At 35.3% G+C, this 27,871-nt stretch overlaps 2 protein-coding genes and 2 long non-coding RNA genes across 4 annotated transcripts; 3 read left to right on the top strand and 1 right to left on the bottom strand.

Annotated features, from left to right (window-relative positions):
• Window positions 1-546: 546 nt before the first annotated feature.
• Window positions 547-10,551, top strand: LOC145560773 (membrane-anchored ubiquitin-fold protein 3-like). The gene is made up of 3 exons (XM_081621808.1): window positions 547-1,228; window positions 3,190-3,360; window positions 10,121-10,551. Exons 1-3 carry the CDS (start codon window positions 1,099-1,101, stop codon window positions 10,174-10,176), a joined length of 357 nt encoding a protein of 118 aa, XP_081477934.1. The 5' UTR covers window positions 547-1,098; the 3' UTR covers window positions 10,177-10,551.
• Window positions 10,552-11,352: 801 nt separating this feature from the next.
• LOC145560757 (protein FAR1-RELATED SEQUENCE 6-like) lies at window positions 11,353-16,075 on the top strand. Its single transcript, XM_081621807.1, has 5 exons — window positions 11,353-11,564; window positions 12,064-13,475; window positions 14,173-15,379; window positions 15,543-15,605; window positions 15,684-16,075. The coding sequence occupies exons 2-5, from the start codon at window positions 12,121-12,123 to the stop codon at window positions 15,810-15,812; spliced, it is 2,754 nt and encodes a 917-aa protein (XP_081477933.1). The 5' UTR covers window positions 11,353-11,564; window positions 12,064-12,120; the 3' UTR covers window positions 15,813-16,075.
• A 706-nt stretch (window positions 16,076-16,781) lies between these two features.
• On the bottom strand, window positions 16,782-26,509 carry LOC145624930 (uncharacterized). The gene is made up of 2 exons (XR_014110482.1): window positions 26,479-26,509; window positions 16,782-17,195 (listed from the first exon to the last, which is right to left on the bottom strand). It is a non-coding gene; the product is annotated as an uncharacterized LOC145624930 (long non-coding RNA).
• Window positions 26,510-26,924: 415 nt separating this feature from the next.
• On the top strand, window positions 26,925-27,871 carry LOC145560789 (uncharacterized). The gene is made up of 2 exons (XR_014093406.1): window positions 26,925-27,167; window positions 27,401-27,871. It is a non-coding gene; the product is annotated as an uncharacterized LOC145560789 (long non-coding RNA).

Here is a 27,871-nt window from a genome sequence, read left to right as displayed (position 1 = left end):
TATTTGATTATTTAGCTCAATCAAAGTTCTAAATCTTTGAGTGTAGAACTACATTGTCGATTTTATATATGTGTGCATTGCACAAACCCAAAGTATTGGGCGAGTGGTGCTAAAGAAAACAATCTATCATTAGCACAAAATTTCTTAAATATAGTAGTAGTAACAAAAGAAGTTAACGAAGAAACCTCTTTATTTTTTGTCAATTAAAACTTAATTTGTATTGTAATTATAAATAATTAAGAATATTTTGATTATTTTCATATAAATTAAAGATACTCTCTCTGTTTGACTATATTTGCTCTTAATTCTTATACATGGAGAATAATTTAGAAGATTTCTCTCAATTTGTATAGTAATTTTTTTTTTATAAATAGAAAGATTATTATGAAAAAAGGAAGTATTGAGTAGCATAAACAAAAGGGACGAAAGAAGTACTCCGTAAACTGAATTTGATATAATCGCGTTAGTGTAAAAATTGGAGGCGGTCAAAGTTGTATAGCTCCGTACAATAATATATCGGTGGTCATGAAACCACCATCATTAATCACTCCAAATTTCCACCCCATATCAGATCTTGCAACACTTTCACCCTTCTTCCTTCCTTTTCCTTTCTTAAATCTTCTCATATTCTCTAATTCCATTTCCACCTTTCCCTTTTTCTTCAATTATTATCACAATTATTATTTTTAATCACTGTTTTATATTACTACTTCATATCTTTTCAATACTAAAATCCCTTTCTTCTCCATTTTCTCTCTCTTCAAACTTTTTAAAAATTCCATTTTTTTTTAAATAATTTTTCTCAGAGTTATTCTTCAACTTGGTGGAACCTAATTATATGTGAAGATTCCCCATTATTTAATTTAATTATTTGTTTACTTACTCCATTTTTACGAATCTATTTGTTGTAAACGAACGAACCCCATTTCATAAGTTTGCTAAGTAGTTTTTTTTTCTTCATTTTTTAATATTTAAATATTCAAATTTTTTTGCTGTGTTTGATTTCTGTTTCTGGGTTGGTGCAAGAAAGTTTTGATTTTTATTTATTTTTTGGGTTAATTTTTGATAAAAAAAAAGGTTGGTTTTGAGGGTTTTCCGATGCCGGAGGAAGATTTAGTTGAAGTGAAATTCCGATTATATGACGGGTCAGATATCGGGCCGTTTCGGGTTGCTCCGGCGACAACTGTGGCCAATCTCAAGGAAAGAATTATTGCTGACTGGCCTAAAGGTTTGTTCTTTTATCCCCTAAAATCAAATTTTATTTAATTTGTTTGTATGTATATTTGGAATTTTACTTTGTATGTTTATGAATTTGTAAGCATGTTGTCAAATTTATTTGAGGTGTTAGAAATTTAGGATAATTAGAATATTTATTTTTGTATGTTTATGAATTTGTAAGCATATTGTAAGAAGAAATTAGAGGTGGTAGAATATTTTGAGGATGTTATTGGTGGTTATTTGTGTGGTTTTGTTGGTTGTTGCCAAATTTAGCTGAGACCTTGTTGATGAAGAGGCTGTCTAAGAAAGGTGATTATTTAAGATACTGATTATTGTAAATTCCATGTATTAATTTGTGGCCTTATTCGTCGTGTATTGTTGTTTTCGTTGGAATATTGCTGTCTCAATTGTATTGGCATAGTATATTGAAAATTGCTTGTTAAGTATAGGGAAATCTCATTGAACAAATTGTTCAGTTGTAAGCTATGACCCTTATATAATAAACCTAGTTGGGTATTTGGATGGTCATGGGTATATAGGATAGCTAGTTTGATGGTTTGGGTAGGCATATATCTTGCCTTGCTCTATTGGCCGAGGAGGATAAGATGATAGAGAGAGAGAGAGAGAGCCGTGTGACTTCGAATGATCATGAATGTTACAGTTTGTGGGAGGGGGTGGGGTAGGGGGTTGGGATATCTACTGGCATCATGAGTTAGCTAGTGTAAATTACTGGGCCTGATTAAGCTGGTTTCTTATTGAGGACAAACCATTTGATGAAGATGGTTCTAGACTTCTAGCTTTTGAATCATGAAACAGGCAATTTACAAATTGTTAAGGGTGAGAACCTGATTTTGGTCACAAAGCAAGCTAAAATGTTTGATAATCACATTGACCCGGTCTACTGAATCAAGTGAACGGATATAGTGCTCTGTTGATTTTGTGTTAATTTGCTTCCCTCTGTAAGTATCTATCTACGAAATTTATCATGCTTAATTACTCCCTCCGTTTTCTTATAATAACTATATACTTGATGTGTTAGATAGCTTCATTTGTTGCTAAATACTTGATGAGTTTATTAGCGTGCATATAGTAGGAAAGTGAAGATTTGTGTCTTCCTCTGAGTGGAGTCCCGATGAAAGCCATAACTACTTAAACCTCTCATCCAATTAGAACCAAGTAAAAAAGAGAGCTTGGAAAAAAAAATTCTAGTGTAATAATTGAATGGAGAGAGAAATTTACTTAAATAATGGACCCTATTTTTGGGCCAAATCTTAAAAGTTGAAACATTCAACAACTACTTCAACCTCCCATCCAAATAGAACCAAGTAAAAAAGAGAGCTCGGAGAAAAATTCTAGTGTAATAATTGAATGGAGAGAGAAATTAACCTAAATAATGGATTTACGTGAGGATGAAGTTTTGGATCGTAAGGGATGGAGGAGAAAGATTTATGTTGATGACTACACGGAATAATCAAATTTGGTTCATGTTAGCCGACCCCACTTTTGGGATTAAGGCTTTGATTGATTGATTGATTGATTGATTGAATGGACCCTATTTTTGGGCCAAATCTTATAAGTCGAAGCATGTAACACTAATTATGAGTGAGGGATTTTTGAAGTGTGACTGCATCCGGTTAAGTTTTTAAAACGAGGTGGAGGTATTATCTTTGTGAAATCAAGGAAGATTTGTGGTGAATTGCTGAAGATTATTAAGTAAATTCATGAATGTTAGTGATAATGTGATTTGGTCATGAAATTGCTATGATCATGGAAGCCTTTCTGTTTTTAACAATTCTGTAGTGTTTTGGAATGCTTTTGATTGGCAAGCTACTGTAATTAAATAACACGTGAAGATGTTTCCGTTGGTTTTACTTGGGCTTTGTTTGCAGCTGTTTTTTTTTTTAACAAATCATTGATCTTGCATGTTTATTACGCCTATAATTTAGAATTTCTATTTTTGGCTTATTCTAGATAATAAGGTCACACCGAAGGTTGCAAATGATGTCAAGATCATAAGTGCTGGCAAGGTTTTGGAGAACAGCAGGACTGCTGGCCAATGCCGAATGACCTTTGGTGAGCTTCAAAAGGGAGTTATAACAATGCATGTTGTTGTTCAGCCAACTGTAGCAAAAACGAAGTCAGGTATTTCTTTTGAGCATTTTTAAATAAAAAAAAAAAAAAAATCCTTTCACAATATAGATGTTCCAATAATGCAGTTTCTGTATCTAAGACTCTAGGTTTCTTGATTTGATTGCTGTTTTTTTGTAAGCGACATTTTCTCCTCAGCTGTTGTTGGTGGCTGCTGAATTGCTCTATTTCACCTGTCTTGTCCAGTAGTCACTATATTCTAGACTATACTTGTTGGAGAACCTCTTAACTGGTAGAGTGGTAGGTCTCCTAAGGCTTTTCAAAGTAATTGCTAATTTCCAAATTAATGTTGTATAGTAATTAGGAAAAGAAGGTTTGATATCTCAACATTTATTATTGATTGAAGTTCTGTCACTGTATTTTGATTATTTGATGACGTAGCATTATAATTACATACTCCCTTTGTCATTGAAAAATTTCTCCATTTTCCTTTTGGGCTGTCTCTAAAAGATTGTCCCATTTCTTCTTTAGATACCTCACTTGTAAAAGGACCAAGCTGATACCCACTCTATACAACACTTTAAAGAGTAGAGAAGGCTAACGAGTCAATCTTGTAGGGATAGAGGGAGTAATAAATAAAAAAATAGTCAGAAACTCAGAATACCTTATATGAAATTGCAAAGATGCAATTATATTATAAATCTAGATTACTAGAGTTTTATTTTTTAAATCTCCTAAGAGCATCCTTATTCATGAACAAAAAAAAATAAAATTATTCATATTACTATTCACAAAAAAAATACTTTCTCTCTCATATACATAAATCAAACAAATAATTTCCAACATTCTCCTCTTAACAATGAACCAAAAAACAATATTGTTCATGTTACTATTCACCTACCCCATTTTCAATTTATCTTTTCCTTAAAATTAAAATACAATATTTATCATTAAAATAATCAATAAAAGTAAGTTTTGTCAGACAAATAATTTTCACAAATGGTTTGGTTTTCCAAACCATTCACATTTGTTCATGCCACTATTCATCATTCCATAATTTTTTTACATTATTTTATTTCAATAGTAACAAAAACAATTTTATTTGTTCATTGTTAAAGATGCTCTAACTTTAAATTTACAAGTTACTTTTCCTCCATTCCAATTTCCAATGAGTTAATAGTTAAATACTACCCTTTGAAGCAATCTGAGTCATTCTTTCTCTCTGTGAAAAGTTTGATCGTCGTTCCCAGGAATATATAAGTAGATTGGCTATAGAAATGTCTTTTGGCTCTAGCTTGCATCACCAACTTGTCGAGTGCCAAGACTAAGAGTTTCATCCCTAAAATTTAGGCGGTGCTATGGTATTTTATATAGTAAAAACATATGGCTGTTGATTTTTTCTTGAAATTGTAGTTTAACACTGGTTACTTTTCTGTATTGCCTGCATAGGATTATGGGTCGCTGTTTTCAAAATTTCAAGTACTTCAGCAGCTTTTTTTAATCTCTGCTTTTGTTTTTTGTTCATTAACTGTAACAGAATGCTGAGTACATATTCTACTTCTGGTATTACAAACTTTTTGTTTAGTGGTGATTTAGAGATTGTATATTTGGTCCTTAAGCTTTCCTCTTGTTTCTAGCATATTTAAGGCTGTTCTTGATTTCGTCTGGTCTAGTCCTTGCTCATCTAGATCACTTTTGCAACTTTTTTCAATAATTCCTTCATTGAGCGTTTTCTTGATCTTATTTCACATCCTCTTTACAAATAATGTTGGTGATAAATATTCATGTTTAGATCTGTGACATTCTTCTTCTTGATCTTATTTTACGTGTCTCTCAAATGAGTTTTATTTTCAAATGTAATCACACTAGGTGATTAAGTTTGTCTATCCATTTTTAAAGAAAATAGGATAAGTATTTTTGCATACAGTTGATAGGATGTGGGTATATAGCATCATATACATAGAGTCATAGACTAATAAAACTATAGTTTTGGTAAATAAGTTGACATTAAAGATATTTTTGGGTCTATAAACCAAAATAGAGCTCACAAGCCACTGAATTGGTGACACCGATGGGACAAAAAACGTTCTAACTTGTGCAGAATATTCACTTGAAAAGATTAAAACATGGTGTGAAGAGCTGGTATGTGGGTGTGGTCGTTTAGTTATCCTTTCTTACATTTGCTGACAATCAATTTACTAGTTAGCGTTTTTTCAACATGAGTAGCTAGGATGCTTTGACTTGGATGTGAGTGCCCAACACAGGTATGGTTCTGAGTTTGAAAGTCTCAAATTCAAGGACTCAAGGACATGTTTTAGAAGAATATGATGTGTATGTGCACGCGTGCGTGTCAATTATTGATGTGTATCAAGTTTTTAGTAGCTTTCTAAAAAAAAAAAAGGCATATCTAACTGATTGAACTTGCATTTGCACATTTTTATTCTCATTTTTTCATTATTAGAAACTTCTCATTAAACTTATATTACCATTGAAAGTCATTAGATTATAGTTTGCCTTTTTTTAAGGGATAATACACGTCAGTGGATGTTATATATAGAGGAGAGAAAAAGGTAAAAACATTAATGACAAATTACCCAAAAAAAATTAAATAACAAAACATTAGTGTAGGAAAACTTGTCCTCTTCCTTTCAAAGTCCCAGCTACCATTTATTCTTGTCCATTGACACAAAGCTTTTATACTCTAACTAACTTTGTTTTACTTTTTACATCCTCTTCTCACTGCATACAATAAGATTCAGCCGATCTATAAGTACCCTTGAATATAATAGAAAAATTCCAAGTCAATTTCTCCAAGTTAAATGGCACAACACTTTTATGGTAGTCATGTGGTTTGTGCGACTGGAGTGGAATATAAGGGTCTCTTAAGAAGTCTCTTTGTCTTCTCACTTGTTAATTTGTTATGGGACAAAATCACTTATCTAGATTTGTGATGGCCTATAAGTCGGATTGGCTTTTATAGTTGATTGGGGGAGTTAAAAAAAAATTTGGGAGTTCAAAAAAATTCAGTTAATATTTAGATGATTAATAAGCATTTGACATAAATTAAAATTTATTTTATAATTATCACGAAACTAATTTCACTACCCTTGAACTTCCAATTTTTTTCCCTGCTTAGCCTTATACTCAATGGTTCTTTGAGGATAATTCTGTTTGCGCGGGTTGTTCCTTGATGCTGGAAAGAGAGCCCCATCGGGCCCCACCTTCCAATGCTTGATGTGCTCATTAAGATTGTAGTATGTTAAATGTTGTACTATATGGTTTCTTATATTGAATCATATTAAAATGTAATGAATTCATTTGAATTCAAGTGGATTTGGGTATGAGTGGAGGGACGTAGGTGGTGAGGCTATTACGGGTTTTATCGAATCATATGATTTAATTTTGGCTAATACTTGGTCTAAGAAGAGGGATTCTGAGTTAGAGCAAATGCAACTCAAATAGACTTCCTTTTCACAAGGAGCATGGGTAGACAAAGTTGCATGAACTCAAGGTCATTCCAGCTTAGCACCGACTTTTGGTTTTGAGTATATATTTGAAAGATAAGGTGAAGAAAAAAGGAAGACATGGGCAGTCAAGGATAAGATGGTGGACTTTAACACTATGTTTGGATAACAATAGTGAAGGGAAAGGGAGGAGAAGGAAAAAGAGGAAAGGGAAAGAGAGGTGGGGGGAGGGAGAAGGAGAATTTCCATTTTCCTTCCAAATCTCTTCAGGGATTTGATTTATTAAAAGTGGAAGGAAAATGGATCCCTCCAATTTCCTCCCCTTCCCTCCTTACATTAGATATCCAAACAAGGGAGGATGCATCCCTCCATTTCTCTTCTCTTCCTTTCCCTCCATTTCTCTCTATCCAAACTTAGTGTAAGGGACACAAATGCTAAAGGCTTTTACAAAAAAAAGTAATCATGGAGGTGGATTGGGATAGAGAGGTGGATCTAGACGTGACTCGAAGAGTGGAAGAATGAGATCATGGAGAGGTTAAACGAGGTAGAGGGTGACCGAAAATGATTTGGTTGGAAGGATTTGAAGCATATGGATTTGCATGAGAATGAGGTACTTGATCGTAAGTGGAGGAGGAAGATTTTTGTGGATGACTATATGGAATAATTACTTTTGGTTCATGTAGCCGACTTCACTTATGGGATTAAGGCTTTGATTGATTGATTGTTGGGGTTTGAAAGATTGTAGTAATGCCTAGGACAGGGTTGTGGGTCAGCATGGACTGTTGCCTTGCTGTTAACTTGGACCCCCCCCCCCCCCCTCTCTCCGTCTTGCATTTTAGAGTGTATATCGGCCCTTTGATGAAGTTATTTTGGTTGACTATAATATGAAGGCAATGATGGTAGGGTAGATTTTGAGGATTGGTCGGCCAACTAGCAAAGTAAGTAAGGGTAGTGGTTTACTAGGGAAATCACGGATGCATTTGCCTTTTGGGTTTGGGTTGAACTGATTTGGGATGGGTATCTGCCAATCCAGCCTTGTTTTATCTAAAGTAACAGACTGGGTCTTCGATTTATGTTGCCTCGCACCTGGGACATTTATGGTTCTGTTCCCTTAGCCTGATGGATGCATAATAATTTTTTTTGCAAATCAAGGTCCGCCAAAGTTTGAATGCTTTGGGGGAATAAGTTCATACAAATTAACTCGGAGGTACCGTTTGTATCCCACCTCAAATCAAGGCGAACAATGGTGTTTCTGGCTCTCTTGACATGAGTAAAATAAGTAAAATTAAACAAGCTAGATAACCATCTAAAACCATCGTACAGTAAGAAAATAGGAGCTTGGCGCTTCGAGGAGCTTTTGACAGCCTGCACAGCACCCTTAGCATCACTCTCTACCCATATATTCTTTAAACCAAACCGGTGCACGATTTGCAGACCAAATCATATAGCTGCTGCCTCACCCACCTTCTTGGAAAATATGTTTTGAGAACCAGAAGAAAATCTTGGCCTGTCTTTGCTTAAGGTTCAAGTTGGCTTGTACTGTGTTTGGGATGTGAATAGCTGGGAGCTGGATTTTTTCAATAATTCCTTAGAATACAAGCCAAGAAGCTTTAATGAAAGTCCATGGCGTCTTCCTCCTCTTCTTCACCGATAGCTGATTCAAATTTAAATAATTTATTGATGATCCTTGGTAAGTATTAAATCTAGTGAATAGAACCCACACTAAGTACCTAGATAGTGGCATTGGAAAGGAGAAAGGGGTTTGTTGGTTACCAACTGGTCATATAATATCACACATTATTTTAGTTCTTGAGAATAGGGCTTTATTAGCAGCACACTATAAGATATAACATCCATTATTAGTTTAGAATGGTTGTGTGTTTGGCACTAGTATATCATTTTTGTTTTCAACAGCTTTACTATACCCTTTTTGAGTCAATTTAGGCGTTTTTTTTAAAAAAAAACACGTCTAGATAATGGCAAGGGTGAATTTGATGCTTGAATAACATAATGAATGGTTGGCTCCCATGTTCCCACAAGGAACCCACATGTCACTGATGGTATTTAATTGACTGCAGCTCTATGTTAAGTATTTTTCAAGTGTCCTCTACTATTTTGCTGTAAAATTTTCCATGATTTTGGCATTAAATGAATTGTCGAAGTGTTCAATTGGTCAGAGTGTCCAATGTGTACTTGAGGTGAAATGAAGAGTCTGAGTAATGTGGTCTTTTTTTACTCCATCTCTTTGGAATGCTCAATGATGATTTCCTAATCCATAGTTTTCTGTCTCGCAGTTTTTCTTCTCTGGTCTCTGTTTCACTTCCTTTCATTATTGCCTTTAATTTGAAAATTGGAGATGCAAGTATTAAGGATAGCCCTCCATATGCTTCCTTTAACCTTTCATACATTTTACTCTCTCTTTATCTTTAAAAAATAATGTTAATAGAAAAAAAAAAAACTTTTAAATTAGTAAACATAAGCTTTAATCTGTAAAAATTAGTTTAAATTGGAAAATTTTAGTTTTTATTCCGTAATAAGTTTTTGTGCTCCCATGCTAGTAATATTTTCATCTATGCTTGACAAAACTCTGCTTTAGTTATTTTTATGGTCGTATTCTTGTATATATCTTTGTGAGTGAACATAGTGAGTTGGGCTTAAAGTGCAGCCTCTCTTTTAACTGTTGAGATGTTTTCTGTGGCATTGACTGAAGTTTTTGGTGATTTGTTGAGCATCCACCAAGACCTCCTGTTACAACACATGTTCTAGAAGGAACCTTTGGGGTGTGGTGGGGAATAGCAACTAAGAGATAGTTATTGGTGACATTTTGCGGGAGCTGGAAGTTTGTTAGAGGCAAATTGGGCTGTAAGTCAGGGTGAGTAGCTTACGTAATGATAAGGGGGACCAGACTTGTTGGGAGTTGATGCTGATTTTAGTAAGATAACACATTGGGAGAAAATCCACTCCTCGAAGTGTGGTTAGCTTGTCATTAGCTTGTTTATTTTGATAATCTAATACAAGTTCTAGTTTATTAAGCTTCCCGCTAAATTCTTCATGTCATTAAATTGCTTCAATGTACGTGACTTAAATTATTGGAATTCCGTTTTAGTTGAGGAAATGACTTGATTCTTAGCACTATTTTTGGGGGTAGGGGACCAAAACTTTTAAAAAATTTCTTATCCTTGCAGAGCAGTTTGTTGAGTGTTTATCGGCTTTGTGATGCTATGTGTATTTATTGCCGTTGTTACTTCCTTTGAGTGTGACCTTGGTGATAGCTAGTAAATAGTGATAGAGTTTGGGTTTAGTGTTCCTTGTTTACATCTTTGATACTAGTTTCTGTTTCTTCCATGCAGAAAAGAAAATTGACGAGTCTGAAAGAAAGAGCATCTGTTCATGTTCAATATTGTGAGAATTTGTGTTGTGGCCAGATTTTAGGTTCGTGCGTTGCGTGCATGTTGCTGCGTAATCTCCCAGGAGAAACTATTACTATGCTTGAAATCCCTATTAATCTAAATGCTGAGGAGATTTCTGCTCTACTGCTTAAATTTGCTAGGAAGCATGTATCTTGCAATGCAGGCTGTCCTTGATGTATTCTCTATTTAATTTAGGGGAACGAACACCCGTGTATGAATATGTATCTAGTGCACTCTGGAGTCTGGTCCTTCGATTTTATAAGTTCTATATCTGCTGGAGTAATTTATTTGGCAATGAAGATGGTCATCGATATAATGTTATAGTTGTAATGTATAGCAAGATGGAAAGAAAACTACTGGTTATTTGGTTATGATTATGATCTGAAAGAAATTTCTCACGAACAGCTATTTCTGTTCATTCAAATTTCAATTTGGTCCATTTTAGATCGGTCCATCTTGTCCCCTTTGCTGCTTTTCTCTATGGTTAAAGAGTACGTAAGCCCGGGCAGATATAGAGCCAAAAGACATTTCTATAGCCAATCTACAGCTGAAAATCCCTAGGCCAACGCACCACAGTAGACTTCCCCGGCACAGGGTATTCCCCTCTGCCCTTAGTCGCGTAGTAGCATCTCGAAAGGTGGTGACAGAAAGCATGATATCAATAAATAGGAGGGAGAGGTTATAGGTAAGTATAGTCACAAAATCATAAACACAATCATGGAGAGGACCGTTACACAAAGAAGGCCCTATAAATGAATTGGGTTAACACTCCATGACTACCATAACTTTTGAGCTTTGAAAAAGACATTCACGAGTCACATGCCTTTGTTTTCAGTGAAAAGGATAAAATTCTATAAAAACCTCATTTTTTTTGGGTTGTCCTCTGTAATTTCAGACCCTTCTCCACTTGCTTTCTCTCTCTCTCTATACCCCTCCATTATAAGGGACAGTACTTTCTAACACCCTTCTGTTTTCTTCCCATTTATATAACCTATAGTTTTTCGGCGATTTCGAGTTCATCTCAGAGATATCAATTCTCATTTATCACACAAGCCACATAAGCATATTTTAATATTTTTAAATACCAAGAGGTGGGGTCCTTATTTTTGTGAATTGACGACGTTACATGACCATTTAACGGAGGGGTAGTTGCTGGAAAACAAGCAAAACACCAGAAACTTTTCTAATCGAGCTTGCCCTGTTCGCTGTTGCCCTTCTCTCCTTGTTTTCTTCACCAAACTAAACCCACCCAGAAAGTAGCGAAGGGTAAGCTGTCCGGAGCTTGGATCTATGGAGGATTCGTAAACTTTGGTCTCCCACTGCCCTTCAGACGAATTCATTCGTTGATGTTCGGCCTGGATGCAAGGTGTTGTCACTTATAAAGGTAAGCTCAATGTCCTCAGTAGTTGAGGTGTTCGTAGTTAATATCGCTGTTGCTAATTTAATTTCGACAATTTGTAGTGTGAATTGGTCGTAACCTTTGATTTGCGACCTGTGTAGTGGTATATTCTTCTAATTGTTATTGTATGAATTATGAATTCTAATTGCTATATGGGTAAACTGAATTCTGAAATGATTTCTGAATCTTTGATTATTCGGTTTGGGTGACTTCATTTCTGAATTGTTTTCTGAATTATTTGTAATGCAGTTTGGGTGAACTGAATTCTGAATTGATTCTGAAATTTTTGGTAATGTGAAAGAATTCTGAAATTTTGGTAATGTGAATTAAATTCTGAATTTTTGGTAATGCGATTTTGATTAGGTTTATTTCTGAATTTTTGGGCCTATGTGTGTTTCCTATGTGTTTGATTACTGTCTTTACTGATATTGCATTATTCTATAAACTGCTGTAGTTGATGATACATAATATGTGTTTTATATAGTTTGCAGTTAGTTATGTGTTAAATTCTGCTGTTGGTGGTCATTGGTAGCTGTGGGTAATGGATGAGAATTTTGAAATGGATGCAGACAGATTTAGTCCCTTAGGAGGGGTGGGGTGTGATGAGATTGGTACGTTGATGGAGATAGGTGTAGATGATAATGAAAATGAAGGCAATATTACTTTGGATGAAGAGAACTTGGATAATATATCCCTCTCACAGACCGTAGAATACAATTCTCCTTTACCATGTATCAATGACAACTCTTGTAGTCAAAACCATCAAGGTTCCCCAGTTGAGAGTGTAGAGACCTTAAATACAACAGTGTCAACGAATGATGTGATTGAAGTCACCTCTATTGAACCTCCAAAGGTCGGAATGGTTTTTAAAGGATGGAAGGATATTGAGTGTTATTACAAACTATATGCTGAGGAGTGTGGCTTTGGGGTTAGCCGGGTTCAAGGATCATATACTACTAGTAAAGAGAGAAGGGGAATCACTTGGAAGTGTGAATGTTATGGTGCACCGGATATGAGGGCGAAGCGAGAGGCTAAGAAAAGGGCGAAGCAAATGGATGTTGGCGGTTGTGGAGGAAATGTGAATGGTGTAATAGGGGAGGCAGAGCTATCACGTGGGAAAAGGAAATCTAAAAAATGTAATTGTAAAGCTAGGGTATATGGAAGTGTGAATCGTGAAGGGCTTTGGGTGTTGCAAAGAGTGGAGTTGGAGCATAATCATGATATGTGTCCAAGTATGGCAAATTTAGTGAAAGAGTACCGTATGAAGAAGATGACCTCCACAGTTCGCAAGCGTTTGGTGAATTATTATGAGGTGGGTGTACCTGTGAGTGTAATACGTCGATGTTTAGGCACGGAAAATCCTAATTTGCCTAATGTGAAGGATATGCAACATGAGGTGTACAAACAACGACGGCTTAAGATGGCCGGTGGAGATGCTCAAGCCATGATGGCTTACTTTGATTCCATGCAAGCCGATAATCAGAATTTTTACCATGCACATAGGTTGGACGATAAAGGTCGTTTAAAGGACGTCATGTGGGTTGATGCTCGGAGCCGTGTAGCTTATGAAGACTTCGGTGATGTCGTTTGCTTTGATGCCACGTATCTCACAAATGAGTATGAGCTACCATTTGCTAATTTTGTAGGAGTCAATCACCATGGCCAGTCGATCTTATTAGGTTGTGCCCTAGTTTCTCATGAAGATTGTGATACTTTTCGGTGGTTATTTAAACAATGGCTGTTGTGCATGGGCAATAAAGCCCCTCTTGCCATCCTAACTGACCAAGCCCCTGCTATGAGGAAGCCATTAGTTGAAGTCATGCCTAATACACGCCATCGATGGTGCATATGGCATATTCTCCGGAAATTTCCTGACAAACTTGGGAGGTGTGCCATGTAAGTTTTGTAGATTGATTTTATTAAAATTGTTTTTGTATTTATAATGAAACTTTTCAGATTTCTTTTTGTTTTGTTCTGAAGAATCTTCACCTGTTTTGTGGTTGTTTTGTTGTGTTGTTTGCAATATCATATTGGCATGTTTGTTGCCATTTAAGTTTTCTGCTATTATTTTTGTTGTGTTGTGTGCAGTATGATGTTGCCATATTTGTCAGTGAAATGGTGTTATAATTGATACCTGCTATGTATCAAGAGAGTCAGTACCTGCTATGGTGGAATTGATAACATTTGTTGCCATTTAGGTGTATATGAGATGGCCATTTAGATGGCACAACATGTCTATCTTTATAAGCTTAAACAGAAGGAGTGTAGCTCTATATGAGGTTTTGGGAGCAATGCTCTGGTGTAAAATGAGGATGAGGTTTTTTTGTAGGAGTAGGGTATTATTTAGATTCACGGCATATCCATATCCTGATTCTGAAGTCTTCTGAAATTTAACTTTATCTGATATGACATTTTTTATGTGTATTAAATAATTTTATGGCTAACTTGTATGTTGTTGATCTTGAACTGATTAGATATATTCAGTGCTTTAGTATAAGTGAGCATTTTTGTAAACTCCTGGTCCTTGAAAAAATTGCTATATGTATTTAAGGCTACATGTGTATGGAGGTCAGTAACACTTTGAAGCAAACAGGTACAATGATTTCAAGAGCCCGTTGAAGAATATTGTTTACGATAGTTTCACTACCGGAGAATTCCAGACCCGATGGTGTGAAGCAATGAAGAAGTATGGTTTGGAGGACAATGAATGGCTTCAAGAATTGTTTGTAGAGCGGCACATGTGGGTGCCAGCTTGGATGAAAGAGTTCTTTTGGGCCGGTATGAAAACTACACAGAGGGTTGAGAGCATCAACAGGTTTTTTGATGGGTTTGTCACCCGTAAAACAAGGTTGTGCGAGTTCCCCGAAAAGTACTCGGCTGCAATGAAGAAGAGGGTTGGTGATGAGACCGATGCAGATGCAAGGGATGCAAAATACATAAGACGGCTTGTGAGTGGGTTCAGAGCAGAGAGATACTTCCAACAAATTTACACTGATGCGAAGTTCCAAGAAGTGCAAAGAGAATGTGCTAGAATGTTGTACGTAGTTCCTAAATCTGAGACTGTGATTAGTGACGTTGAAATTCACTATCTGCTTTCAGATCGAGTATGGATTGTTCCGGAAGGATCAAATGAAGAAATAATCACTGATTATCGAAGGTTGTACTCTCTGGTATTTAATCCCGTTACCAAAGACATAACATGTGATTGCAGGAAATTTGAAAAGGATGGGATTCTTTGCAAGCATATCATTAGAGTTTTTGATGAAAATTTGGTGAAGCAAATACCATCGAAATATGTACTTGATCGGTGGCGCAAAGATGTGATGCGGAGGCACACACGTGTAAAAGTGGCATATCATGACCCAAGTCAAACCGCAGAAGGCATTCGCTACAACAAGCTGTTTCCTGACCTCGAGGCCTTGTGTGATGAAGCTTCCAATGTAGATGAGGATACAATTGTGGCTGTTAGAGAAGCAGTTCTCAAATTGCGCACCGAAGTCAGAGTACGTCGTGCACTTCACTTGGAGAAAAATATTCCGGAAGTGGTACCTAGTAATATGGATCCTTGCTCTCATAAAGGATCATCAAATCAGCCCCCTGAAGCTGGAGGTACTCCAATGTCTAAGCCATGCAATGTATCGGACACCGGAACAAATCCCAACAATGCACAAAATGAAGCTTCAACCAGCTCAAGATTTGTTGTCCGAGATCCAATTACTCAAAAGAGGCCTCGTGGTCGGCCTAAGGGCTCTAGGAACAAGACACGGGCTGAGCTAGGATACAATACAGGAAAAGCAAAGGTGAAAAGGTTTCTGTCTCATGAGCCATAATTGAAGATTAAGTACCAATACCCCTTTGATAATTTAATCATTTTTTTTAAAAAAATAAGAATTGATCTTTTCGTATTCTCCTAATATCATCAGTCATCTCCCTTGTTCTGAATGTAATTTATGTCTCCTGTAGGCATCAAAAAAGAAAGCTCCAGCAGAGGGTGCTGATGTTACAGGCGCAGCTACTAAGTTGCCGGTATTCGTTAAGTTTTTTCTCATGTGTTGATATGATGTTGCTATTTTACGATATGCTGTAATCAAGGTTTTGTTTCAGGTGAAAAGGAAGAAAAAGGACAACCCATACACCGAGTTCCTAGAGCCAACAACAGAGCCAGATGGCTGGTGTGAAGATTTTGAGGCGAACATGTCAGGTGAAGGATGGTCGATGCAGTTTGATATGTGATGAGAAACTTTAGGTGACGAGAAACTATTGTGATGAGAAACTTTTGGTGATTCATTTGCATTCTGATTCATTCAGATCTTTATTGCTTGATGTAATTCATCCTATTTAGATTGAGATTAAGGAATTATGATTAGGGAATTATGATTACAGTATGACCTTTTGTATAATTAGTAAGCATTTTGGTGTCGTATTTTGTAGTCACCAATCCTGGTAACAAGGTTACCCAAATTGGGGTCCTAATCTGACTGATTGCCTATCATGTGTAATTTGTACATGCTTAATGTTTAGTGTAAAATTGGTCTATGTCTATCTGGCAGTACACAATTTGCTTCTTATTTGTGACTTTAATGATTATCAAATTGCGCGACCTTGTATTCGATTTCATAAGGTTCAATTCGTGAGGGAGAATTTTATACTTTGGATCTTTAATAAGGGGCCCTCTCTTTTGCAAGCGTATTAAGCATTAAGATTATATTCCTACTTTAAGTTGGGCCTTGCTTAATTTGCGGGTCACTTAAGCAGAACAAGTCCAACTCAGTTTGTACTTTCTGAATGCTTTTAAAATAAAATTTTTAAAGGTAAAACTAGATAATTTAAGGATATTAATGGGTTTAAATGCTCATTATCTATTTATGATTGATTGTAAATGTCGTCCACTTAAACATCGTGCAAGATAAATGCACGAAATAAGAAAAAAAAAAGGATAAATGCACGAAATTATTCCATTTAATTTGACAATTATTTATTCGATAACAAAATGTTCACGCATTCATTGTTCGTTTTAGGGTTAAACACATTTCCGGAAATTACCCTTTTTAGTTCGATTATTTGAACAAGCTACATTGATAATAACCAAAAACAAATAAGTCAATTAGTTTAACAAAACAAACCTTACTATTAATGAAGTTGCCATCACATACATGACACAGGTTTGTACTTTCTAGCTAAAAAACATTACGATTAAGGAAATACAAGATTCATCTAGCTGAAAACCATTAAGCTAATTTGCTAGTACTATATTACATCCAAAAGGGCTAAGTCTACTACAAATTGCAACAACTTAAACTTTCTTAAACACAAAACATTAATTAGCTTCTACTGTAATCAAACCCTCTGACCAACATGTTTTTAATCAGGAAAGGCATAGACATAGTCTTGGTTCTTAATGCCGGATTCCCCAATGGTGAACCTCCTGTTAAGCTTCTTGTCTTGGTGTTGCATGCGAATGATTTTGGGATCCAAGTTGACTTCAGCAGCCCATTTCTGAAACAGCCTTGTGAGCTTCGAAGTCAACTTTGCGCAAACTTTGACTTCATGATAAGGTGTACAAGTGTTTCTAATGTAGAATGCCTTCACCCTTGAATTCATGTTAGCATTAGGACTCTGTAATTAGAGAACCAAAATGAGATAATAAGTATAATATAAGGGGAAGCAATTTTTAGACAAGTTTTGAAATGCATAAATTTAGTATACTACATACCCTGCCATACACAATGATTATGTCTCCGGTCCTTATCCTCACAGCTAGTGCCGTGGCTTCTTGAGGAATAGCCACACCATTCTTCTCTAGAGTTATTGCATAGGGTGAAACATCCACCCTAGAAGCATAATCCTCGTAAATGGCTTCAAAGGTCTCTTCATCCCTTATCTCGTAGAAAACGCCCATGTCATTGCGTTGTCTACTCTTGACCATGATTTTGTGGTTGGTGGGAAGTGGTTCGTTAGCTGCAAGAGGATCGAGAACATCATCTCTCACCACCGGACAGCCACTGCCACTAGCTCCGTCACTAGCAAAGTTCCTAGACTGACGGTTTCCACAAGCCCGTAGTGTGTCAGAGAAAGCTAAACCTTCCATTAGTTGGTTTTTCACTTTGTTTGAAGCCACGTTTGGCCTCTTAGTAATGCCCACAGCATCATTTCGCAACCGCTTAATGGCATTGCGATAGAGTGTTTTCTCCCTGAGGGTCCTTTTCTTAGGAAATCTCCTCGGGATAGGACGAGTCTTAAGGGCTACAAATTGCTGGGCTAAAGATGAAGGAGGAGTATTTTGTGTTGCTTTGGAAAGGCTCAAACCAAGAGGGGATGGCATTTTGTGGGTTGATGAAGATGAAGACATGCTTCACATAAGGCTTAGGGTTTTGAAAAAAATGTTTGATGGTTTGGTGGGAAAGAAATGTCTTCCCACCAGTAGCCTTTTATAGTCAATGATATCCAATCATGGAGTGCCATGAAACATTCACTTTGGCGGGAAATTATTTAGACCATTGCCCTCCTAAGTAAAGATACAAGACCCCACTTTCTCCCTTGACTCTTTATTTGTTTGTTACCAATATATTTGTTTTGGTAAATTACATAGACAACCAAAACATTGTCCCTATGTCATTTCTATTGATAACAGATACGTATTTAGAGGATCAAACCCTACACTTTTTTTTATATATTTATGTTTGTCTTTTATTTTTTGTGAGGGAAAAATAGTACTTTTTTTAAATACAATATACGAAGTACAAGTATCTAAGGACCGCAAGATGAATACAAATAATTAGCGGAGTGTAATAGGGTTCGTCTCCGAATTGGTAATTCATTTTAAAAAAGGATAATTATATCAATTTTTTATTAAGTATATTAATATGCTATATGTATATATCATCAATAGATTAAATGAGTTTTAATAAGTTTGATTAATAAGTTTGATTAATAAGCAAATTGGCTAGATCAACAATGCTATACCTCATCAAACTCTCCTTTATTTAATTCTTGGGTGAACAGATACTAATTACTGAAATCCATTTTTATACAAGACGAGTAATACCTACAAAAAAGTGTTTTCACACATGAATTTGATATAATAAGTTAAATTAAATGTAATCTTCAAATCTATTTTCATTAAAATTCACATATTGCGTGATATCTTCGTTATTTGATAAAGGTGATGATTTAGGAAATCTGATCCTTAAATAACGCTAATCCATTGACACTTTTATCTGTTTCCTTTTATCTTATTGTTGATCTTAATTTACCAGACGTAGTGGATTGGGTTAAGTTAAATTAACCTTTATAAACAATTTTATTTAATTTAATCGATTTGCTTATCTCGTAAAATACTCATCAGTAAGAAACTCAAACCTAATTTTTTTTTTTAAATTTAATAACTAAATTTTTTTTTTTTAGAAAATAAGAAGTTTGATAATTTGTAGCAACAATTAAACGATTTGCTTTACATTAAAAACAAATTTCCTCAATAAAATAAAATAACAAAAAAAACCAACATCAACTATTATTAAAGATACTTATCAATATCAACTAACGTAATCCTACTATTATTAAATTATACTATTTCACTTTGTGGTTGGACGTTCATCCTAGGGAAATTTTGAGAAACATCCTAAAGGAAAGTTGTAAGTTGTGTCAGCGGAAAAGTATATACAAAGTACTGCCATATATATTTAAGAGTAGAACTTTATATGTTCTCAAATAATTTAACCATATCGTCCCTAATCTACCTTTTCAGAACTTACTACAAGCTACATTGATTGTCAACTTACTAATGTTGTTATTTGATTTTGTATTGATGTGACAAGACCTACTATTTGTCCAAGGAAACAATCCTTCCCAACTGAATGATTCACAATCCTAGAACTTATGTTTTACATATCCTACACAATGAACCCCCTTTTTCAATAAAAAAATTTAACCCTTCACGTTGTCCTGTACGTTATTATCATTTACCTTAAAAAAAAAAAACAAATTTGGGAAATCTAAATTTGCACAAATAGGAGGAAATTTTGGTAAAAATATTAATATTAAGGGTTGTTTGTAAAAGCAAATGGGGTGCACATTTTGGGACTAAAATTTGTCCATTAGGTACTGTCAAAAGGGGACGGAGGGAGTTGTTGATACATGACAAATATTATTTAATGTTATAACATCGTACACAAATTTGAAAGCGTCGTAAAATTAAAATTTCAAACATTATAACACAACGATATAATTTAAATACAGATAAAGAAGAAAACTAACAAGATTTCTAAAAAGGGAAATGGAGCAAATATTTAAATAGGGTCGGAAATGGAAAGTAGAACAAGTATATATTTAAAAAGGAAGGAAGTATAATTTAATACAATGAAGAAGCTTCATTTGTCTTAATATAATTAAGTTCATATATCTTATGTTTGTGCTTGCTTAATCACACTGAATTCATGCTATTTGTTCCCAAGACAAGAAAAGATCCAAAAAAAATAATGCCCAAAATAACAAATATTTAAATTTAGGAGTGGTACAATCAAGATGAGGTATGAGTATTTGTTGAGGATACACGTGCATATTGGAAACATTTGGGACATGAAGGATCAAAGATATGTCAATGCCCTTGATGTAATTGCGCTTGGTGTCACTAAGGTTTATGGAACTTTTGACACTAAGTTCATGGGACCAAATTACCATTATACCCTCAAACCCTAAACCCTAAACCCTAAACCCTAAACCCTAAACCCTAAACCCTCAACCCTCAACCCTTAACCCTAAACCCTCAACCCTCAACCCGCAACCCTCAACCCTCAACCCTAAACCCTAAACCCTAAACCCTAAACCCTCAACCCTCAACCCTCAACCCTAAACCCTAAACCCTCAACCCGCAACCCTAAACCCTAAACCCTAAACCTTGAACCCTAAACCCTTAACCCTGAACCCTCAACCCTCAACCCGCAACCCTCAACCCTCAACCCTAAACCCTTAACCCTCAACCCGCAACCCTAAACCCTAAACCCTAAACCCTAATCCCTAAACACTTAACCCTTAATTGTAATCCCTAAACCCTAAACCCTAAACCCTCAACCCTCAATATGGAATTCCTCGATATGGAATTCCTTTGAACACACATATGTGTTTATGAAATATTGCGATCATATAATCAGTCATTTGATAATTGTTCATAATTTGTAATCATATATACACTCGGCGATGTTGTTACCTTTTATGAATTCCATACATAATGATTCATTAACGTCAACTTATTATATTGATAATTTGAGTTTTTGATATTTATTTAACCACTGACTTAAAGCTGTGTTCATACAATTTGTCAACGAATGATTTCCTGAAAACTTCACTCTTGGCATTATGTGTATTATCGTTGTCTTCTATATCTTAATTTATCAAACCTAATGGATCGATTGGGATAAGATCTCTTGTTCTTAGGAGTATTTTGTAATTAAATTTGATCAATTTGCTAATCTCTAAAAATTCTCATTAATAAGATACTAATGAAATAATTTTTATTTAATTAAATTAATTTTTATTATTTTCCAGAACATATGAACTTTGATAACTATTTGCTTTACATGAAAACCGCATTTCTTCATTTAAAAAAAATAAACATATAAAAACCACAAATTTAATCGAGAATTAGTCTTGTTCTTAATATAAATAAGTTGCTTTTATCTTGATTTAATTGTAGCCATTGATTTTATGGCTGTTGGAGGTTATATTTTCAAGTAAGTTTTATCTCTTAAAAAACTTTCAACGGTAATAAAAAAAAATCTGTAATTTTTTTTTAAAAAAAAATTTTACCAACGACTTTCTTATATTTTTGCCTATAAAAAGAGACCAATATTGCATATGTTATTCACACTTTAAATTAATCATGTCATTATTATGAATACTTTGATAATTATTACAAATAATTGTTACGCAAACTAAATTGATGACAAATTCAAGAACTTATAGATGTCATTACTTTGACTAACATGTTTATTAGAAGAATAATTAAACATAAACTCTATTGGTAGGAGAGACAAAACATGGTAGGGTATTGATAAAAGTAGGAGAGAGAATGGTGGGGTTACTCACCATTGTAGGAAAAATAAAAGGAGTGACTCAAGAGGGTGACTCAAGATAGTGGAATATGATGTGGAGGGAAAAAGTAGGGAAGAGAAAATTGTGAGCCACCCCACCATTGTGGGTGCTCTTAAAGGAAAGTTGGAGGTTGTGTCAGAGGAAAAGTATATAAAAAGTACAACCATATATATTTTTAATAGTAGAACTTTTTATGTTCTCAAGTAATTCAACCATATCTTCCCTAATCTACCTTTTCAGTACTTCCTACACATGGATTCAACCATTCTATAATAGACTTCAGTAAGCATGCCCTTGTATTGTTCAAATTTTTTTAAAAAAAATTGATTTGACTAAACGCAATGTATCAGATCATTCAGATTATACTCAAACACGCAATCTAATTTCGTTGAGGATTGAACCCATTTGTTTTGCTAAGTATTCCTTGAGGATAGTAGTTTTGAATGAACTAGACCAAGTTACTCTAGACACGTGTGAGTAAACATACTTGTTATCAAGTTACTCTAGACACGTGTGAGTAAACATACTTGTTATCTTCACAGGTGCCCTTACCCATAATACCAATATATAAGCATGACTTACACAACCTAAAGACCTGTGCTCACCATTTTCACTTGAACAAAAAAAATAATCAAAGCTTAACCCTCATGGCTACCCTTGATGTCGACCCTCAAAACCCCGTGTACCCTCAGGGCTGCTACGCAGTTCCGCTACCAGACCATATGGTTTTTAAAGATACAAACATTGAGGGAAAACCAGAGATCAATTTCAATAAGGCCATGTACTTTACCGTCAAAAACGAACGTAATGCCCGTGAGATTATTAGCAACGTGACAATTCGAGACATTATTCGTAGCCCTGACAGCCCATGGGAGGAGAAACTTCAGGGAATGGTCATGCTTGGACCAAATGGTGAGTTCGTTCCTGCCCATCTCCCTAATTTAGTTGATATTGTTGGTACAATAGACTTAGTTGATGTGTTTAAGAAACTCAACAGTGGTAATGCCAAGTATAACAAACAAAACCTTGGGGAAGTAATTCCAAAATTTCTTGAGAAAATTGTTGACCCCACTCCAATTATCAATATTGAGGGACCTATTTACCCACTTACTATTAGGAAGGTTAAATCAGAATTTGCATGCTACTCTGATGGTTTTCAGATTTTTTATTTGCATGAGAAGATTAGTGAGCTTGATGTAATAGCATGTGTTGGAAGGTTTCGTGTCGATCCTTTCATAAGGTACACTGACGTTAGCCTTGAGTCTAAGTATGAAGTAGGTGAAAATGCCTTTCGTCTAGGTTCTTCCATTGTTATGTGGAATGCCCGTGGCGTTACTCGTCCCTCATTTAAGTCCAATGTCCAGAAAATTATCGCTGTTCACAAGCCTATCATATTCATAATTGTTGAGGCAAGAGTCTATCGTAAGTCATTTGAAGAAATTTTTAATTCAATTGACTATGAGTTCAATTGGACTTTGGATGAGAGTGTTGGGTTAATGGGTGGGCTTGCTGTGATATGGGACGAGAAAGAAGTCAAACCAGATGAGTTGCTGGTCACGATGACACAAGACTTCCCAATGAGGCTCTTAGGCACAATGAAGGTAATTGGCTAGTAAAATTCAAATTCCAATTATTACTTGTTATCAATTGTATGGATTTCTATACTTACATTAATTAATGCAATTATTACTTTCACACAGCCGGCACCTAAAGAAGATGAGGACGGAGCAGCTGATGAACCCCGTGCAAAGGATGAGGAGGGAGCTACTGGTGTGGATGGCGAAGGTGATGCGGCGATTGCATCTGACGAGGAGGGAGCAGCTGATGAGGATGGAGCCTGAGTATGTGTGGGGCCGGGTTGCCTTGGTGTTTGTGTTGGTTGGATTGTATCACCTTTGTTTCTTATGTAATTTGTATGCACTTTGGTCTGTATTAACAAGGAACTCGTTCAATTAGTAGCATCCTTTAGACTTTCTATTATTATGTATTAATTAAGGTATTATCATGGATAGTCCATGGTAACCATGTTTATGTAATGTGTAAGTGAAGCTTGTATGAGCTTCTTTTTAATTTATGTAAGGTTATTAAGATTGTGTGGTTTAATTATCTACTTCATTATTGCATCATATGGTGAATGATCAACTTTATAATATCAAATGAGTTTTGTCGAATGTGCATTGGAAATCGTTTTCAATCGGAATGGAAACAAATAATTTAACTTGATGATTCGGATCACATCTACTTTAATTCAAAAGGTAGAGCTTAGTTTTCCTAGTTAAAATTAACTATAAGTAGATGAATCTAAACTTAGTCAAAATATATTGGTATTGAAGTGAAGAGTCATGTGTGCACTTCTATGTTTCAAATAAAGGTACTAAGGTGTTTGCTTCTGTCAAAAAATAAATAAAGGACTTGATTAGCCGGATCCACAGTAGTCAAGATTATGTGAATGGGCCAAATGAAGTGGTTTCATAGTTTATATCTTAATTCAAAAAGTAGTAGTAGTTTTCCATAACCAACATTAACTATAGGTATTCACAAAAAAAAAAAAAAAAAAAAAAAAACATTAACTATAGGTAAAGTAGATGAAAGTAAATTTAGTCAAAAGTTATTAGCGATTGAATTGTTTTAAGTGAAGAATCATGCATGCACTAATAAATGTCGATTACAGTTCTTAAGGTGTTAGCATCAAATCTTAAAAATAAAAAAAAGGATGACTTGCTTAACATAACTTGCTTAGCATAACGCTTAGCAGAACGCACAGTAGTCAAGCTCAAGCTTATGTAGAATGGCCCAAATAAAGTGGTATTATTCTACACATTCTTAGTAAATCTAAATTTACAAATAGGCGACTTCTTTGTTCTATATTGGTAAAACAAAGTAAAATACAACAATGTGACAGCATTCAACATGATAATAAGGTCCTCATTTTGGCGAGATGACAACATTCCTTGTATAACAGTAAAAAGGAAGAAGTTTGAACCAATAAAATTGTACAGAAGATCCACCTGCCTTCTAACACACAACTGCATGAAAAAATAATTCAACTAATCAGTTATATGCTTGTTGTGTTTTTATTCTAAGGAAACCCATATCACTTGTGCTTATTACTTACAGCGCTGTTAAAGTAATGAAATACTGGTGAACCATTACCAAGTCTCAGCAACCAAACATCTACAGGATTTCCAACTTTGGAAAGTAGCCAGAAGTTGCTTACTTTTGGAATTGTATGTGCAGCCAGAAGTTGCTTACTTTTGGAATTGTATGTGCATCTCCGCAGTACATCTAATGCTCAAATAAAGAACTATGATGTTATTGAGATGAAAATAAATAATGCACTCTTATAATGAAACCATCACACATTTGATGAAGAAGTAATCAAAACCGTACCTTTGAAATTAGAGCCATAAATGTAGTTATTTAGGATACATACAAGGGAGCATAATCCAACAGCCCCACCAGTATGGTGCCTAGAGTGTTTTCCACAGCACACAAGACCAGCAATTTCTACATAGTCTTCGCGCATCATTGAGACCTTTCATATAACCACAAGACGAAGTAAACATGACAGAATAATCCCAGCTGCTCGCCTCAACCGTATTCCATCGCCCCAACTCCAGTACTTCACGATAATCATGCCTCCTAAGACTCCAAGAAGCATCTTATATTCCTACCATTAAAAACCCTTTTCCCCTCACTCCCAGCCCCAGATAAAGTTGCTGTTGTGTTCATTCTTAGTACTGCACATAATTTACTCAGCTTGTTAATCTACGATAGCTTCAATCGACAACATAAGATAAAGGGATTGGAATAGTCATAACCACCTACAAGAAGACCTCGACAATGGGCTAGGTACAAAAGGAAGATGAGACCAGACGTTCTAAAATGTAGAATGGTCAACATGTCAAAATTTAAAGAAACGCTCTCCAAAACAGAGAGTTCCAAATGGTTAAATACGAAAATAGCACAATAAAGACCCAGGAATGTAAACCAATGAACCAAAGAACCAGGAATTTCAAAATAGAATCCCCAACACTTCATCTGACATTGTACGATAAATTGCAAACAAAATCAACTCAAGCATGAAAATCATAAGATGTTACCTAAAATTCCCTCACAAAGATTCATAAATTAGAATAAAGAATTCATAAATTGGATTAAAGAATATGACTGGTCACAAGGCAACTATATTGACTATTTTCCTATATAGTCAGATTCAATGTTTCTTCATAAAAAAGAACAAGGGTCCTAAAACCTGGACACATACTGCAAGGTGAAGATGCTCAGATAGGCAAAGTCAGGCATAACTCAATAACATTAATACAAAGTAACCATTTATGCAAAGAAAATACATACTAATCAAAATAACAATCAATTGCATAATTAGCAGTATAGCAACACATATTCATACAATCAATTCATTGATTAGCAGGACAATCAATTGGTAGCAAAAAAAATTGTTAAATTTAAATTTGCCGAATTCAATTCCTAATTAACCAACATTCAATTGTTCACATTGCAGGACAATCGATTGATTCGATAAGCATATTAGGAAGCTCAGCATAACTCAGTCGCTTCTATTTAACAACCTCAACATAACTCAGTAAACAATCAATTCATTAATTAGCGGGACAATCAATTGGTTAATTAGCACAATTCAATTCATAATTTAGGAACATTCAATTCATGCAGGACATTCGTTGAGCTTCGACAAACAGATAAGCAAGCTCAACAACACTCAGTCGGGACTAATTATTAAAAGGCTAGAATGTTAAAATGTGAATTAAATATAACAAACGCAATTAATACTTACAGCCAGTCATCAAATACAAAGATATCGACCACGTTTCCGGGTAACCAACACGGAGACCCACCTAACTTGCTCGGAGACCATACAGCAACAACCCCCTTCTGGTAACAAGGCCGGAAAAGTGATCATCACGGGTTGCCGGATTCTGCGACCCTTCGTTCTCGATCCACCTCTACACTCGCCTCTTTTATCTCAACTATCACCATGAATGAACATCAACATTTTGTATGTCACATTCTCTCTCCTAGGTTTCCATTAGTCTACTTTGGTCGAGGATAACGTTCAATAAAAACAGCCGTTTCTGAGTCACCTTATGTTAACTTTAATGTTCCAATTATACCCTTAGTCATAATTGCGAAATGACGAATAAACCCCCGAGATAAACACCAAACGTTCATCTCTGAGATGAATGGGGGTGCACCCATAGTTTTTATGTAAAAAAAAAATTTCATGTTTTTCCTCTGATTTTTTTCTCATAATTTTGGTTCTAATGGAGAAACCTAGCAGCATTCTATGTCTTCTTATTTTGTTCCTTGCAATTTCTCTCTCGCATCAGTCTCGTGGCGGTCACGGCGGTCACAAGTCTCACCACCCAGCAGCTAAACCCACTTCTCAGATCACTGTCATGGGTACTGTTTACTGTGACATTTGCTCAAATAACTCCTTTTCTAGGCACAGCTACTTTCTAGCAGGTAAATAACTAAAACTATTAGTTCCGAGTTTTTTTTTGTTATCAGTTTTCAAAATTGTGCGACTAAAGTTAAGTACATTATGCACCTTATGTTTAAACAATACTTAAAAAATAAAAACTGACAATGATACCGAACAAGGTACTAACTACTTGTTTGTAAAATCCGAACCTTAAATTGACTTGATTTCTGTTTTGGGGTCTCGGGTTGTTACATTAAAAAAAAAAAACACATAGGAGTGGAAGTGAAAGTTGATTGCAAGTTCAAGGCAACAGCACCAAGAACATCTGAAGAAATAACATTCTCAGTGAATCGAACGACAAACGAATACGGGTGGTACAAACTTGAAATACCTTCAGTAGATGGGATCGAATGTGCACAAGGAGCAGCCGTCGAAACGATATGCAGGGCGAGTTTAATAGGGAGTTATACTTCAAAATGTAATGTGCCTGGACATCAGACTACTACTGATGTTGTGTATTTTAAGTCTAGCCAACAGCATATCTGCATTTATGGGTTAAGTGCTTTGAACTTTAGACCTTCTAGCAAGAACAAGGCTTTGTGTGGAAATTAACAAGCCTTTTTCTTCCCCAAATTAAACTTTAATTATGTTTTTTATTTTCTAATTTTTGTTTACTATATTAATAAGAGTAAATTATATATATATTTATATGCAAATAGAGTATTAATAATAGTATTTATCTTAA

This window comes from Chenopodium album, chromosome 1 (genome assembly GCF_948465745.1).
Source record: "Chenopodium album chromosome 1, dcCheAlbu1.1, whole genome shotgun sequence".
Taxonomy (NCBI): domain Eukaryota; kingdom Viridiplantae; phylum Streptophyta; class Magnoliopsida; order Caryophyllales; family Amaranthaceae; genus Chenopodium; species Chenopodium album.
The sequence above is the reverse complement of the archived record's forward strand: the minus strand, read 5'-3'. Positions and strand labels throughout refer to the sequence as shown.

Coding starts and splice junctions, on each gene's coding strand:
- LOC145560757 (XM_081621807.1), top strand. CDS start 12,121: ATGGATGAGAATTTTGAAATGGATGCAGACAGATTTAGTCCCTTAGGA. Junction 13,476..14,172: donor AAACTTGGGAGGTGTGCCAT/GTAAGTTTTGTA, acceptor TGAAGCAAACAG/GTACAATGATTTCAAGAGCC. Junction 15,380..15,542: donor ACAATACAGGAAAAGCAAAG/GTGAAAAGGTTT, acceptor TGTCTCCTGTAG/GCATCAAAAAAGAAAGCTCC.
- LOC145560773 (XM_081621808.1), top strand. CDS start 1,099: ATGCCGGAGGAAGATTTAGTTGAAGTGAAATTCCGATTATATGACGGG. Junction 1,229..3,189: donor TATTGCTGACTGGCCTAAAG/GTTTGTTCTTTT, acceptor GGCTTATTCTAG/ATAATAAGGTCACACCGAAG. Junction 3,361..10,120: donor TGTAGCAAAAACGAAGTCAG/GTATTTCTTTTG, acceptor TCTTCCATGCAG/AAAAGAAAATTGACGAGTCT.